The sequence below is a fragment of the Eimeria necatrix genome, genomic scaffold (genome assembly GCF_000499385.1).
Source record: "Eimeria necatrix Houghton genomic scaffold, Enh_scaff86, whole genome shotgun sequence".
Lineage (NCBI taxonomy): Eukaryota > Apicomplexa > Conoidasida > Eucoccidiorida > Eimeriidae > Eimeria > Eimeria necatrix.
In genome coordinates this window covers 1-13,510 of record NW_013651780.1, presented here as the reverse complement: position 1 = coordinate 13,510, position 13,510 = coordinate 1, and the positions used below count along the sequence as shown (strand labels likewise).

The window sequence follows — 13,510 nt, the reverse complement described above, 5'->3', positions numbered from 1 at the left end:
ATAAGGGTTTTCTTAGGTTGGGATTAACCGCTAAATACAAGCACGGATCGCTTCACTGTGCACTCGTTTACTTGCTTAAGTGGATTGCTCATGGTTGCCTTAACGCGTAGTTAGTGCTTAATCCCACGCAGCGTCAGCCAGGCTTAAACCACAGGCTCCCCGTATGGGCTGCTTCGCCGGTCGCTGGACGCTTCCTACCTAGAAATGCCACAAAACCGCTGTAGAGGAAATATCCACTGAAAAGATGGCAAGTCAGTATCGACTTCATCGTCATAACGGAGGAGTCAAACAGCAGAGCCCCTAGTCAGCACTGCAGGCGAGAATCGGGCCCATCGCCCGCGACACGTAGGCTACTTTAGCAAGAAGCTATACAGCATCTGTGGCCTTGCACGTGCCGTTTGACTCGTGAGTGAAGACCATCCCTTCAGAGTGTCTCATCGAAGTTGGTAAGGAGTGTTGGGGGGACAGTTGGTTCCCTGATATGTCCTCGTCATGACAGGCGTGCAAGGATAATTACTGCGGTGTAGATTCTGGCTGAATGCAAGACGCTGCTCAAAGTTTTCGTGAGCGTACATGTTGCCTGTCACCGTTGCGTACGTCTGTTGCGCCATCCTGTTGACTTGCTCTTGCTCGATGCGCATTTGATCTTCGTTCGTTGATGAAGCTGTGGCATACGCAGTGCCGCCTGGCAACTCAGTTATTCCATTGTCTTTTGTGTAGAACTCCGGTCCCTGTAGACAGCAAAAAGGAAGCTCACTAACACCCAATAGAGAGAAGACATGTGTAATAACTTTCACGTCAAGGTTTAGTAACTTCCACGGCACTTGCTGCGGGCAGTGATCAGCAGCAAGGAAGGCATGACTTTTATGAAACTAGGAATAAGGATATCTAATGAATTAAGGCGCGTACCGGCATGCAGTATTGCATGAGACCGCAGCCCGCGGGGTCTATGCAGTCTGCAGTCGCTGCGTTGCAGTGAGTAGCGGTGGATGCATCTAGAGGGCAGGCTTGGTTGCACAGAAGGTCTCCAGGGTTCAGACACTTGTACTGTCCCACCCACATCTTGGGCTTATCTTTGTTCGGGTAAAATATGTAAGTTCCATTTCCATTTCCAACTTGTTCTGCATACACAAAAAGAATGAAGGGAACGAGTTGCTCGCGTACATTGCCACCACGTTCTCCAAGTACAGCTTCCCTCAGAGAGCTATATTAGGCCGTTTCAGGTTTCACTGAGTCTTACTGGAGAAATCGAAAGATCTCGTTTGGTCTAGTAAGCGTTTGGGGAAGTCGGGGTCCTCAGGAAGCTCTGCATCGCCCTAAGAAGCACCATTTGGCAGACAGCTTCTATAGTGAACGCATGCGCCAGGTAAAAAATTGGTTACGCGCTGTGACAAAACTGCTAAGATTTCACAAGCCTTCAATGAAAAATTCAGGGGAAACCCAACCGTTCAAGTCGGTCCTTGGCGCACTGGCGCACCCACTAGCGCATGCTACGCAGGAAATCAACCGTCATAAGGCTCTAATTGCTGGCTCCGAAAACTTTGAAAATTTTAAGAGTAACTTGTCACGACGTGAGTTAACGCCCATCTGGGTTTGCGCAGATGAGGTACTCTCTACGAATGGCAGGAATTCTGAAGTCCACGTGAAGGGATACCAGTAGCAAAATCCGGGTACACAGACTGATACTCTTCCTCATTAGAGTCTCTCAGATACTATGTAGAGATGTATTTACCTCTCTGTAGGTCTTGACGTATGTATGGCAACGGAGGTCCTTGGCAGCGACACGCTTAGGTTTGTCGTCGGCGCTGGCACTGTTTCCCATCGTAGCAGCTGTCTGCGCCGCTGTTGGATAATGATTTGCTAAAAAATGACCAAATTGAAGTGACAGATTATGTGGTAGATAGTCTATGGGTCCCAATGATTGCCTGGTTGGGTGCCCGAGGCAGCGAGCTCAAATCGACGTGGACAACGACGTCAACACCACTGCTGGTTCAAAGAGATGGCCCCCTCCACACATGGACAAAAGCGCTTTCAGTTGAAAAAAGAAGAATTCAAGAGAAGAAGACCTTTCGGACGGCTCAAATGGGAACAAATGGGTCCTACGAGCAGCAAGGGCAACATGTGGGCGGCACCGGAACGAAGTCGGCTGGCCGGGCACGAGACGCTCGTTTGATGCACTGACGGCGAAGACCGCAAACGCTCCATTCAGTGACTTAAAACTTCGCCAATAAGTTCACAGAAAACAACTTGTAGTTGAAGTAGAAGGATTAGATGAAAAGCTTCTTGAAATTTAAGTTAATTCTCCGCAGCCATATGGTGGGCAGTTTGTCGGTCCACCATCATCGTTGGGCATGCGCGCCCTCTTCACTCATTCTCAGAGTAGGAGGACCTACTCTATCCAGTAAAACGTACCTTTATGTTTTTGAATGCCGAATAGTCGCCGCTTTCTCTTTGAAACCTGTGTCTGCCTCCATCATGATCAGCGGCTGGCACAAGGCGTGGGCTCGAGGTGCTGAAGAAATCTCAGTTTCAGCAAAATATTTATATGCAAGACGGCAGTGCAATGCCAAATGGTAGAAGAAAGTAGAAGACTATTGTTGAAGAATGGGAAGGGGGGTTTTGGGAGGGGACTAGCCCCGTTGAAATCTCCACAATGCTTCCGCCATGTTTGGGTAAAATGCATCGTGTTCTAACCGAGACCGCACCTAAGCTGATTGTCCTGCTAGCCACGAACTAGCAAGGTGTTTTGTCTGATTTGCAGAAACATCCAGAGGAGTTTGCGGAACATTGGAAGGACATAAGTAGCCGTACACATGCTGAGAGATGACACACACCTGCACCCGTTGATGATGCTAACGCAATTATGCGAGTGTTGACTAGAATCAACCTATCTCTACTTACATCATATTCTCCACTTTGTTCTGCTGCATATGCTTTTTTGGCCTTGTACATGGACCCCGCTTGGCGGTTTGCATTCCACGTAACAACTCGCGCCTCCTTGCACTTCCAAGTACCCAGAAGCAAAGAGTAATATAATTCAACTCAAAAATATGAACTTGCGCTCATCTATTCCAGGTTGGGTAGGTGCTGCATTCTAGAGACGCGAAATCCGTGTACACGGGTCATTATTAAATAAGCCTTCAAGCACAAAAATTGTGTTGCTACGCCCCTAGTATTGGTTCCAAAAGCGCTGAGACGCCACCCAATGCAGCACAGACCAAACATGCAAAAAATTCGAGAGAATTTTTGTGAAGAAGTTTTGCGGCTATTTCTGGTGGGCCTTCATGGTGCCCTGCCAGGGCACCATGAAGGGCAAAGTTGCAGCCTGTGACGGTATAATGTGACAAGTAGAATCGTGAGATTGACCGCTTTACTGAGCATAAATCCCGAGCGAACGCTCATTCCGAAGCACTAGAGGTACTTCCTTATTCACTTTTGGGGCACAGTTCGTGATCAGACTGCCATCCTGAGGTAAGTGCTGCTATTGCAGAATGTAACCGGCGGGCAACGCTGCCTGCGTTCTGTAGCATGTACTGATGCGATTTCATAGAGCATTCCCGTGCGGAATAACTTACCATAGGCGTTGCCTGCTCAGTGGTAGCTCACAAAAACAAACCCAGCCTGGGCCTCTACAAATATTTTAGTTTTTGCAGTACCGAGTCGGGTAGCCCTGTCCCGACCGTGTCTATTTTGCACGAGAAGAAAAAGACTTTCAGACCTTCCTTGCATTATACACCAAGCATAACACTTTTTGGGTGCTGTTCCACGCTTTGATGTGTCGCCAATAAGGGAACTTACAGTTGGAAAGCCTGGCAAGTGTAGATTCAATGTACATTTCAACGGCACAAGCTCTTGCAGTTTCAGAGCTATGCCTGAGCGATCAATGAGAGAAGTGTGGATCTGTAAATTTGACAGTGCTACTCAACTAGCTCTTTGGAGTAAGAATGTTTTCACGCTGCTTCTCCCATTTCGTTTGCCTTCCATCACTTTGACTTTTCCCGTCTTTTTTGGTGTTTTGGCGAGCTTCCGCTGGGCAGTCTCTATGAGGACATCTCCACAGCAGGCTTTGTGGCTGCGTTTATGGACGGCCAATTAGAGAAGTGCACACCACACGTTCACGGCACAAGTTCTGTGAAGCCTGAGATTTGTGTTTCAGCGTCAGTTGATACGCGGAAGGTTCTTGTTTCAGATCGCGGAAGAGCTGCTAACTGCAGCGAACGTAACGTTGTCCTGAGTAACCGACTATTGTAGAAGCATTCTTAACAACGCGCACAAATGGTGTAAGTGATTACGTAGAATCAAACACTTTTTTTTAAATCCAGAAATTTTTAGTGGATACAAATGGAACTGGAGTCTATTTGCAGCGTCTGACCCCTGTGTCTGCGAAGTTTCCCCGCCTGCTGCAGAATGCAAACAGCAAAACCTTTTTCTTGCTGTAGAGCTAAGAAGAACTCGCCACACTCAAAATACTGTTTCTCTAAACATACTTTATCGTAGGTGTACTCCGGATGCGTTTGAATCCAAGCCACGGACCGAGACTACTTAAGGGCTTCATTGCACTGTGCAGCTCTGTCAGTCAATTCTTGCTGGCGTAGGCTACCACTTGAAGCTAGTTCTTGAAACGTGTGTAGCTTGACTTATATTTAATAGAAGTGCGCTTTTTGATTAGCGAAGCCCTAAATGAGCGCGTGCACACTCGACAGACTTGGGACGCCTACCCCCCTGGCTTGTAAAGAGGGCTAGCGAACGTCCTATTCCTGGCCCCACAGAAAGCTTCAAATATGTTTATTATAGAAACTATCGTTGATTATATAGTGCCTTAGAGAGATTAGCTCGTAGGCAAATGCTCCATGAGCATGCATTGTAGTGCTACATGCAATGAATTGAGCACGTCAAAGGACGTTGATACGCCACGGAAACTCTAACGAATTCGTTCAACCTACAAGTTGGCTATAAATTCAACTGCATGTAAAAGAAAGTTTTGTTGGTGGCTAGACTCTCAGACTGTGCGGGCAAACCTAGCGTTTTGGGGTGGCGTTGACCCAGCTAGCAGAGTCTCTGTACTTGCCGATCAGTCGATTAGTCGGGCGTTGCGGAAAGGTATCAGTCCTTTAGCTCCTTTTCTAAACCCTTCAGAACTCCCAGAATTCCTACATCAAGCATCAAGTGTTCAATGTGCAAATATTCCCATGCTGGCTTTCCGTCGAGTTGCGCGATGGAAATTAGCGGGCTGTAGTCACTCACCCAGGCAGGCGGGTTCTTTTGCTGTCCTGTACGGTCTAGCACCAGTTATGGAACAATGAAGGCGTTACGTGCAGGTTCGTGTCAAACCCGCTTTCTTTATCAGCCCGTTTGCCTGTCTGTGTCCTCTCTGTTCAGGAAATGTTCACTTGATGTTTAGCACTAAGTTTAGAAGACCAGAAGCGCCTGTCAGTAGCAATCGGGGTCACGGCGGTGCCCCTAACGGCCCTACAGTTAGGGAAGTGCTGACGCTGTATTCTTCCCCCCTACTTTTGTCTGCCGGAAGTTTACTGGTTTAGGACTGTACCCTGCATTACTTAAGTGCACCCAGTAGAACTCTCTGGGGATTCATGTGCACTGAAATGTCCCGGTGCCTAGGGCCTCCTAAAACCTTTAACCGTGGGTATCTGTTCTAAAAATCATTACTTGTATAAATGGATTCTGGGTCGAGACAACATGCCTTCCCCCAAGTCGATACTGCGACGGACCCAAAGCCAAACTATCAAGAGTCCCGGATAGATTAAAGCCACCTCCCTCCAGACCGTCAGGAAAAAGTGTACTCGCGATGGCAACATATTTGTCTAATCCAGAATCAGCAAAAAAGATGCCACTGAGTGGTTCCGTGCATATCCCTCATCGCATCGGGAGTCATCCCTGGCCCGCAGTGTTGCAGCGTCTCCTCCTGCAACTTCCACCTCGGTCGTAACAGTATCTACCCTCATGATCGGGTAAATAAGTTCACGAAACCATGCTTTACCTGCTGTTTTTCGTTTCCATTTTCCATGTGCGCCTGAGACATGCCTGCGCGCCAGTACAACTACACCGAGCCCTGCCTTCGTTCCATGTAGCGCTTAATTAAGTAACAAATATGATTGTTAAGTACGTTGATAAACTAGTGAATCATTTAAAGACGAATATAAGGCGAGTAAGCCTACATACACCAAACCGCGAAAGGCCGGAAGCGGCTGTAGACCGAGGCTGCGGATGCTGCGCCTCGAGTGCTCCAACCCGAATGACGACAGCGCGGTAAGGGCAAAAAACACTCAAAGTATGATGACTCAAACATTATAGGAACTCCATTCATAAGAATGATAACATTTTCTCCGTAGAAAAAAAAATTGAGCTGCAGAACATCTACGAGAGCAGTGGCCGTGGACATCCTACACCCACAAAGGCCTAGCCTGAACAGACAGCCCCACTTGTCTGTCGCCCGTAGCAGCTTCATGGTTTACCATTATCTGCAAATACAACTAAACTTAAGTAAATCAGAGCGTTATTTTCCCTTCAAGCGAAAATGGGGGGACACCCTGCTCTGCTAGTTCTGGCCACCCTGGTGGCGGCCGCCTTTGTGTCTTTTGTCGGAGCTTTCCAAACTTCGCGAACAAGCTCCGTTATGGGCCCTTCAAGTCTTCACGGGATGGGATCTTTGAGATCCACAACTTTGGCGCCTACTAGGCAGATGGGCTCGAGTTCCTTGGCAACTTTCGCCGCCCCACACGTTGTCAGGCAGGCCCCGTCATCCACAGGTGTCTTCGTGAGTAATTCTCGAGTGCAGAGTCATTCGATCTCCCTGCTACGTATTTTATGCGGTTTATTTTTGGTGTTCCGTAGATTTCATGATCAGTTGGTGGAAGAGGTGCGCAACCACGTGGACAGCATGAGTGGCATGGGAGGCTGTTGTGCTCGCAGGCAAGAAGATCGAAGAGAATCATCTTGGCCGATGAATGCAGAAACCAACTGCTAGAGGGGATTCAGCAAGTTGCTGATGCTGTTCGCGTAAGACGCTGTTCTTGCCTCCCTGAAGCGTTTTTCGATTCTAGGTATTCTTCTCTAGCGCCCTGGTTGTTACGTTGGTGGGTTTTTGCATGCACGCCGTGTAAAGGGCTTGCTGCCATTGGCATGCAGGTAACACTCGGGCCTCGTGGCCGAAACGTGCTATTGGAGAAGGACTACGGGCCTCCGCTGATTGTGAACGACGGAGTCACAATCGCACGGAACATAGAGCTTCCTAATAGGGCACACAATGCAGGAGCGAAGCTTGTGCAGGAAGTTGCCTCAACATCTGACGAATGGGCTGGAGATGGGACTTCTTCCACAACAATTCTCACAGCGGAAATAGCGAAGAAGGTACTATTCGTGGCCCCGTGGGTCCCAGGCCTGAACTAAATCTGGAAACCCTAGTGGCTGGTAGACCTAGTGATTGCTGAGCTTCGTGTGTGTATAGGGTGTTGAGTACGTGAACCAAGGCCACAACCCTATTCCTTTGCAACGCGGTATTCAAAAAGCTGCGCGCATCATGATGGATGAAGTGAAGAAGCTTGCGAAGCCCGTCAACGGTTTCGGCGACTTGTTGAACATCGCGACTGTTGCGACGAGCGGAAACGCCTCGATGGGCGAAGTGATTGCGAAGGCTTTCGACAAACTGGGCAACCACGCTGCGATTGTGCTGGAGAACAATCCATCGCAAGAGGACAATGTGGGCAAAGAAAGCTCACCCTCAGGAGAATCTTGAACCCACATGGATACCGTTTACGTGTCTGAACGAGAAAAGAACTCAGTATGAGTGACACTGCGGTTGTCCTTTCGTTGCAGCTTGAATTCACGGAAGGTTACACCTTCGAGAGGGGCTTTAGCTCACCGTACTTCCTGCTCGGCGAGGAGGCAGACTTCATTGAGTGGAAGAACCCCCACGTGATGGTCTGCGACTACAAGATCGAGAGCGCTCAAGCCATGTTGCCGATTCTCGAGCACTTTGTCCGAACTAAGGAGCCGCTCGTTATTATTGCCGAGGACTTCTCCACGGACATGCTTCAGACTTGCATCATTAACAGCATGCGGAGGCTGCTCAAAGTGGTGCGGGTTCACAGCGGAAAGCGAGGCTGTATGGCACACAAATGAGACATCCATAGAAACGGCGCTCATACGCAGCTAAATGCAAACATTCATTTCAAATTTGTTTGTTCAGGTGACCATCCGTGCCCCTTCGTTCGGTGAGCGGCGCAAGGACTACTTGCGTGACATTGCAGTGGCCACAAACGCCCAACTGATCTCGAAGGATTTGGGGCTCCCGCTCGAAGATGCGACTGCTGAGCACATCGGCAGCGCTCAGGGTATAGTTGTAAGAAAGGATCGGACGTCCATATTGACAAGGCCTGAGTTCCAACAACAGATTCAAGATAGGTGAGTTGCGGCCGTGCTGCTGGTGTTCTTGCATTGTTAGCTGTTACTTGTTGGCATTCCGCGTGGCTTATTACTGGCGGTCCTGCGTTTTCCAAAAGTAGTGAAGGCTTTCTTTCGCCATGGCTATGACTTGTGAACCGCAGAGTTCAGAGACTCCAGGCAGAGATCGACTCAGCCACGTCGAAGTTCGACAAGGAAAAATTGGGCGAGCGTGTTGCTGCCCTTTCAGGAGGCATTGCAAGGATTATGGTATGTTGCCAACAGACTTCGGGATCAACTAAAAGCGGAGGATTTCCCTGTTTGCGTGCTAGTTATCCTATGAGTTCACAACCAGTGGCAATTATTCAGCTTCTTGCTTCTGCCTGAGATCTGCAGATTGGCGCGTCCACGGAGACAGAGCAGAAAGAAAAGAAGCTGCGGTACGAAGATGCCATCAATGCAGTCCGAGCTGCCATTGAAACTGGGTACGTGCCTGGCGGCGGCGTGACGTACCTGGCGCTTAGCACTGAGCAGTTCCGGAAGACAGTCCTGGACATGGTGGAGAAGACCGCTAGAGAGGAGATGAAGGGAGTCGATGAGTCAACTGGCGAGGAGTTCCAAGTTGTTGGTAAGTGCTGTCTGGCGCTCTCAGTTCCTGCTGCCTGTGCTTCACAGTGCGACTGCGGCGTGGGTTGTGACTTGCGCAGAGGAGATGGAAAGTGAAATCGAACTGCAAAAGGCAGGAGCCACCATTGTGGCGGATTCGATGGCATCTATAACTAAACAAATTGCATCAAACGCTGGTACGTTTTCCGTACAGAAACGCACACTGTCCTGGGCGCTGTCGAGTTCGTTTTCGATACATGCATGCAATCATGTTTTCTGTCTTCGGGTGATTGCTGCAGGCCTTGACGGCGATAGAGTGGTGAACGCAATCTTAAATGCCAAGAAGCCTTTCGGATTTGGCTGGAATGCAAAAACAAACAGGTTTGGTGACATGATCAGTCAGGGCGTCATTGACCCGGCCAAAGTGTGCATCTCCGCCATCGAACACTCAACCTCAGTCGCGGGACTTGTCCTCACAACAGAGGGCATGATGATTGAAGAAGAACAAGAGGCGAACAAGACTCCTCAAGAAGAAGCTGAACTGTGATCGGCGGATCGCCAGGTGTACAATGCCAGGAGGAGTGCCGAGTGCAAGTCACTTTGCCTTGCTTTCGGCGAAAACGATTAAGCAAGTTGCTTAAGTTGGTGGCCTTGACCAGAGGCATTGAAAACTAGCGAACAGCTATCTCAACTGCAGAAACCTGTTCTGGGTAGCGTTTGTGGAGGATGTTGCACAGCTTGTGTCGGCTCACTCCCCAGCTCTGATCAAACGGGTCATCTGTCTCGATCTGTGGCCAAGTTCTTCAGAGTTTTTGCCGCCAGCAGTGACACTTTTGTCTTACGGTGCTTCCAAACGTAACAGTCACCGAGTCTTTGTCGTGAGGCACGACGACTTCGATCGGTGTAGAAAACTTTCCTTCACCAACGGGGCCTGGGGGTGACCAGTGGTCACGCGCAAGCCCCGAGTGCAGGCCAGCTGGGGAAGTTACCTCCACAAGCATTTACTGCTTTTTGTTCAAAGTCTTGTGAGTGTCTGGCGCGGCGGCCAATTCATCTTTTTCAAAAAGTCCAGTGCTTCAGCCATACCGCTCAGTCCAGGAGTACACGAGCTCGCCGCCCGGCCCTTTGTCCAGCAAATGCGAGCAAAGATGTCTTTGCAGTTTTTCTCTCTTTGCCTTACCAACATCAAGCCGCATGAAGCCGGTCTCTCCCACCTGCAGTCTTGCAAAGTAGACTAAGGCTAGCACTGCGTCTTAGGAACAAGTCTTTACCCAAGCATCAATAAAGTGGAAAATGGCCTTGACCCGCAGCTCCTTGTGGGGCGGCAGGCGACCGAAACTTTTGCTGATTTCTCCCTGAGACCTTGTTAGTTGAATTCCCAGTCAAATGTACTTCGGCTCATACCTTTGCAAACTTCCCGTAGCCTCCCAACATGGATATTCCGGCGCATGACGACACAATTTCCTGTGCCGCTGCTCTGCAATTAGTGTTTCGTCTGCCTGGCTCGCAGGGTCTGCAGCCAACCTGGGTTGTCCCAACCTTCAGCTTTCCCTGCGGAGAAGTCTTCGCGGTGCGTTGTGCGAAATTGTGGCACGCCGTTGACCAGCAGGGGTCCTTGAAGGTTTAAAGAACTGATTATTCATATTAATGCGAGGCGGGATATAAAGATAGCGTTCAGTAACACCTGGTCGAAACGTTGGCATAGATGTTCATGGTGTCTTCGCTGTCCACGCTCAGTATTGTTGCTCGTGGGCTTGCTATGATGAAGTTCCCCGATCCATCGATGCCCATTTGAAACTGATCGGGATCATTCCCAATGCCGATCATTGCATTTCTTCCGCTTGCTGGCGCTACGCGCAGCTGTCCGACTACCATGCCCGCCTGCGCCGTGGGGGGCTCTGCACCAGCAAGTACTGCGTTGTACAGCGCTGCAGCTGCAGCAAACGCTGCTGAATGTAACATTGTCGCAAACTAAAATATCAAGCCTTGCATATGCTTTCTGCGTCCGGCCATGCGAGAAAAACCTGAACGCAGCTTTCTGCTGTGCGCTATTCTGGGATGTACGTCCACCTTCTATATGGACAAACTGCCTCATTGGAAGCTGAGAGCATGCATCGAAAAACATCTTGGCTCTGCAGAGTTTTTCCTAAAAAACATTTAAAAAGGGTCTGCCTTCATGGCTCAACCACAGAACGCAAACTATTCGCTTCAACTGTGAGAACCCAGCAAAGAAGGAACTCCCGTTTCCACACGCTGGCGTTCTCAGCCCCAGCTAAATAAAAAAACAAACGTCCTCAAAAATCGGAAGGAACAACACAACATTTCGAATTAGTGCTGCGAGCACCCTGCATGCCGCGACGAAGGTTTTCGTTAACGCCGAACAAGCTGCTGGCAACTGGCCAGCCATGAGGGAACTCACCCTGCTGCGGGATTGTGAGCGAGATGCATCATTAAGCTTCTTACGAGCCCTCACCCGCTTTCGAGTCTGAATTTGTTTCCGCCATTCTGGAGAAGTACTCGACAAAGGCCGACACAGCCCCATCCCGCCGCTCGTCCTGCAAAATGCGCCTCGCAGCAGTGCTCGCAGGCAAACTACAAGTGCATGCAACTGCAAAGGCCAAGCCACAAGTAAGTTTCTGTGAGACTTGAAATAGATATTCGTGAGAGCAAGCCCACCGTCTCTGCCCACTGCATTTGCAGCCGGTCACGCCCATTGTGAACTGCAACAAGAGACAAAAATTCAATAATGATTCCGCCTCCCTCCATCTGGCTGAGTTTCAGCTGGTGGCCGAAGTCGCAGAATTCGGGTGTCTCGAGAGACACCGGAGCCGGCGCTTCGCCGCTCGCGCTGCGCTGCCTCCGCTGCTGCTCATAAGCTTTTCTGCACTGAACAATGTAGTCCATGAACAGATGGAGGAGTTGCTGAAACACTGCAGCTTCCATCTCCACTTCATGCCGATAGCGCAGCGAAAGCAGCTGAATGCAGCGCGGCGGGCCTCCCGCTGCAGCAGCAGCAGCTGCCCCCACCCCTGCAGCAGACTGTGCAAATTGAATTTCTTCTTTGCTTCCCGGGGAGGCCCCTGCGCAGTCTGCTGCTGCAGCGCGAGGCCCGCTGGGCGCTGCAGCGTGCCCCTGTTTGCTGCTGCAGTGCTTGAGGCTCCCACAGCCGTTGGTTGCTGCTGCTGCTGCTGCTGCCACGAGGCTGTCGAAGTCCACCAGCAGGTGCAGGTCTTCCGCGGGAGTCTCAGCGCACAACTCTTTGCTGCTGCTTTCCTCTTTTGCTGCCCCGCCAGCTTCTTCTTTTGCTGCACTTCTTTTTGAAACTCGGAAGAACAAAGAGGGGGGGGGGAAGCAATAGGGAGAAGCTGAAGAGCAGCGGGGCCCTTGGGCGCTCGCCGCGGACTGCGGCAAGTACCTTCGCATTACTGGAGATTCCAGTAAAGCTGTCAACTGAAAAGAAACACAACACAAACCCCCACTTAGGCTTTCTCGCTGAGTCCGTCTAAGAGCAAAAGCATCTGCCCCCGCACACGCAAAAGGCAGCAGCAGTGGAAAGCAGCAGCAGCAGCAGCAGCAGCAGCAGCAAATTCGAAAGTAGCTCGCTTATAGGTCAACTCGTGTCTTTGACTCTCTGTTTGCAGCAATAATTCCATTTATTCAACATTTTCGGAGTTACTCACCGCGGGGTCCTCGCACTCCCAAAGCGCCTCTCTTGAACTGGCAGTTGCTGCTGCTGCTGCTCTTGAACTGGCAGCTGCAGCTGCTGCAGCTTCCTTAGGCGCAGCCAAAGTGCGGCGGAAGCAAAGATCGTGAATGTAGACAGAGACGCGGGGCTCTGTCTTGTCGAGAGGCACTGACACGGTCTGCCCCGAAGGCGGAGTGTGCACGGGAACTCCGAGTTCCCGGTGCAGCACTCGCGCCAGCTTCAGCATTCCCTCTTTCTCGCCGTGAACCAGCATAATGGCTTTCGGCTGCAAATGCCTCGCCAGCTGCTGGATCCCTGTGGTGTCTGCATGCGCCGAGAAAGACATGTACCTCACCTTGCACAACACCTTCAGCCGCGTCCTCGCGTCCAGCGGAATGTCGCGTTGTCCTGCGCCACCGCAAACAGCCTTCTCTTAAACTAAAGCATGCAGCTTCCTCGGAGTTGCCAATTCACTGTCACATTTCAACTATAAAGCATGCAGCTTCCTCGGAGTTGCCAGTTCACTGTCACATTTCAACTATAAAGCTACGTCGAAGGAGCCTCAACGGTCAAGTGACAGTGTAAAGTTGATATTTCGTCTATTTTGTCGAAGGAGCCTCAACGGTTAAGTGACAGTGTAAAGTTGATATTTCGTACGTCGAAGGAGCCTCAACGGTCAAGTGACAGTGTAAAGTTGATATTTCGTACGTCGAAGGAGCCTCAACGGTTAAGTGCCAGTGTAAAGTTGATATAAGCATGCAGCTTCCTCGGAGTTGCCAATTCACGGTCACATTTCAACTATAAAGCATGCAGCTTCCT

The 13,510-nt window shown here is 50.2% G+C and overlaps 4 protein-coding genes across 4 annotated transcripts; 1 reads left to right on the top strand and 3 right to left on the bottom strand.

Moving 5' to 3' along the window:
* Positions 1 to 434: 434 nt before the first annotated feature.
* On the bottom strand, positions 435 to 1,822 carry ENH_00080260 (hypothetical protein, conserved; the record flags this gene model as incomplete). Its single annotated transcript, XM_013577759.1, has 4 exons — positions 435 to 731; positions 910 to 1,121; positions 1,241 to 1,316; positions 1,733 to 1,822. 4 exons carry the CDS (start codon positions 1,820 to 1,822, stop codon positions 435 to 437), a joined length of 675 nt encoding a protein of 224 aa, XP_013433213.1.
* Positions 1,823 to 6,535: 4,713 nt separating this feature from the next.
* ENH_00080250 (TCP-1/cpn60 chaperonin family protein, putative) lies at positions 6,536 to 9,553 on the top strand (the record flags this gene model as incomplete). The annotated part of the gene is made up of 10 exons (XM_013577758.1): positions 6,536 to 6,775; positions 6,931 to 7,017; positions 7,147 to 7,368; positions 7,466 to 7,717; positions 7,834 to 8,094; positions 8,207 to 8,421; positions 8,565 to 8,670; positions 8,797 to 9,028; positions 9,108 to 9,203; positions 9,306 to 9,553. The coding sequence occupies 10 exons, from the start codon at positions 6,536 to 6,538 to the stop codon at positions 9,551 to 9,553; spliced, it is 1,959 nt and encodes a 652-aa protein (XP_013433212.1).
* A 1,127-nt stretch (positions 9,554 to 10,680) lies between these two features.
* ENH_00080240 (hypothetical protein, conserved) lies at positions 10,681 to 10,968 on the bottom strand (the record flags this gene model as incomplete). The annotated part of the gene is made up of 1 exon (XM_013577757.1): positions 10,681 to 10,968. The coding sequence occupies one exon, from the start codon at positions 10,966 to 10,968 to the stop codon at positions 10,681 to 10,683; it is 288 nt and encodes a 95-aa protein (XP_013433211.1).
* Positions 10,969 to 11,465: 497 nt separating this feature from the next.
* On the bottom strand, positions 11,466 to 13,037 carry ENH_00086560 (RNA-metabolising metallo-beta-lactamase domain-containing protein, putative; the record flags this gene model as incomplete). The annotated part of the gene is made up of 3 exons (XM_013577756.1): positions 11,466 to 11,561; positions 11,683 to 12,456; positions 12,687 to 13,037. The coding sequence occupies 3 exons, from the start codon at positions 13,035 to 13,037 to the stop codon at positions 11,466 to 11,468; spliced, it is 1,221 nt and encodes a 406-aa protein (XP_013433210.1).
* Positions 13,038 to 13,510: the final 473 nt, after the last annotated feature.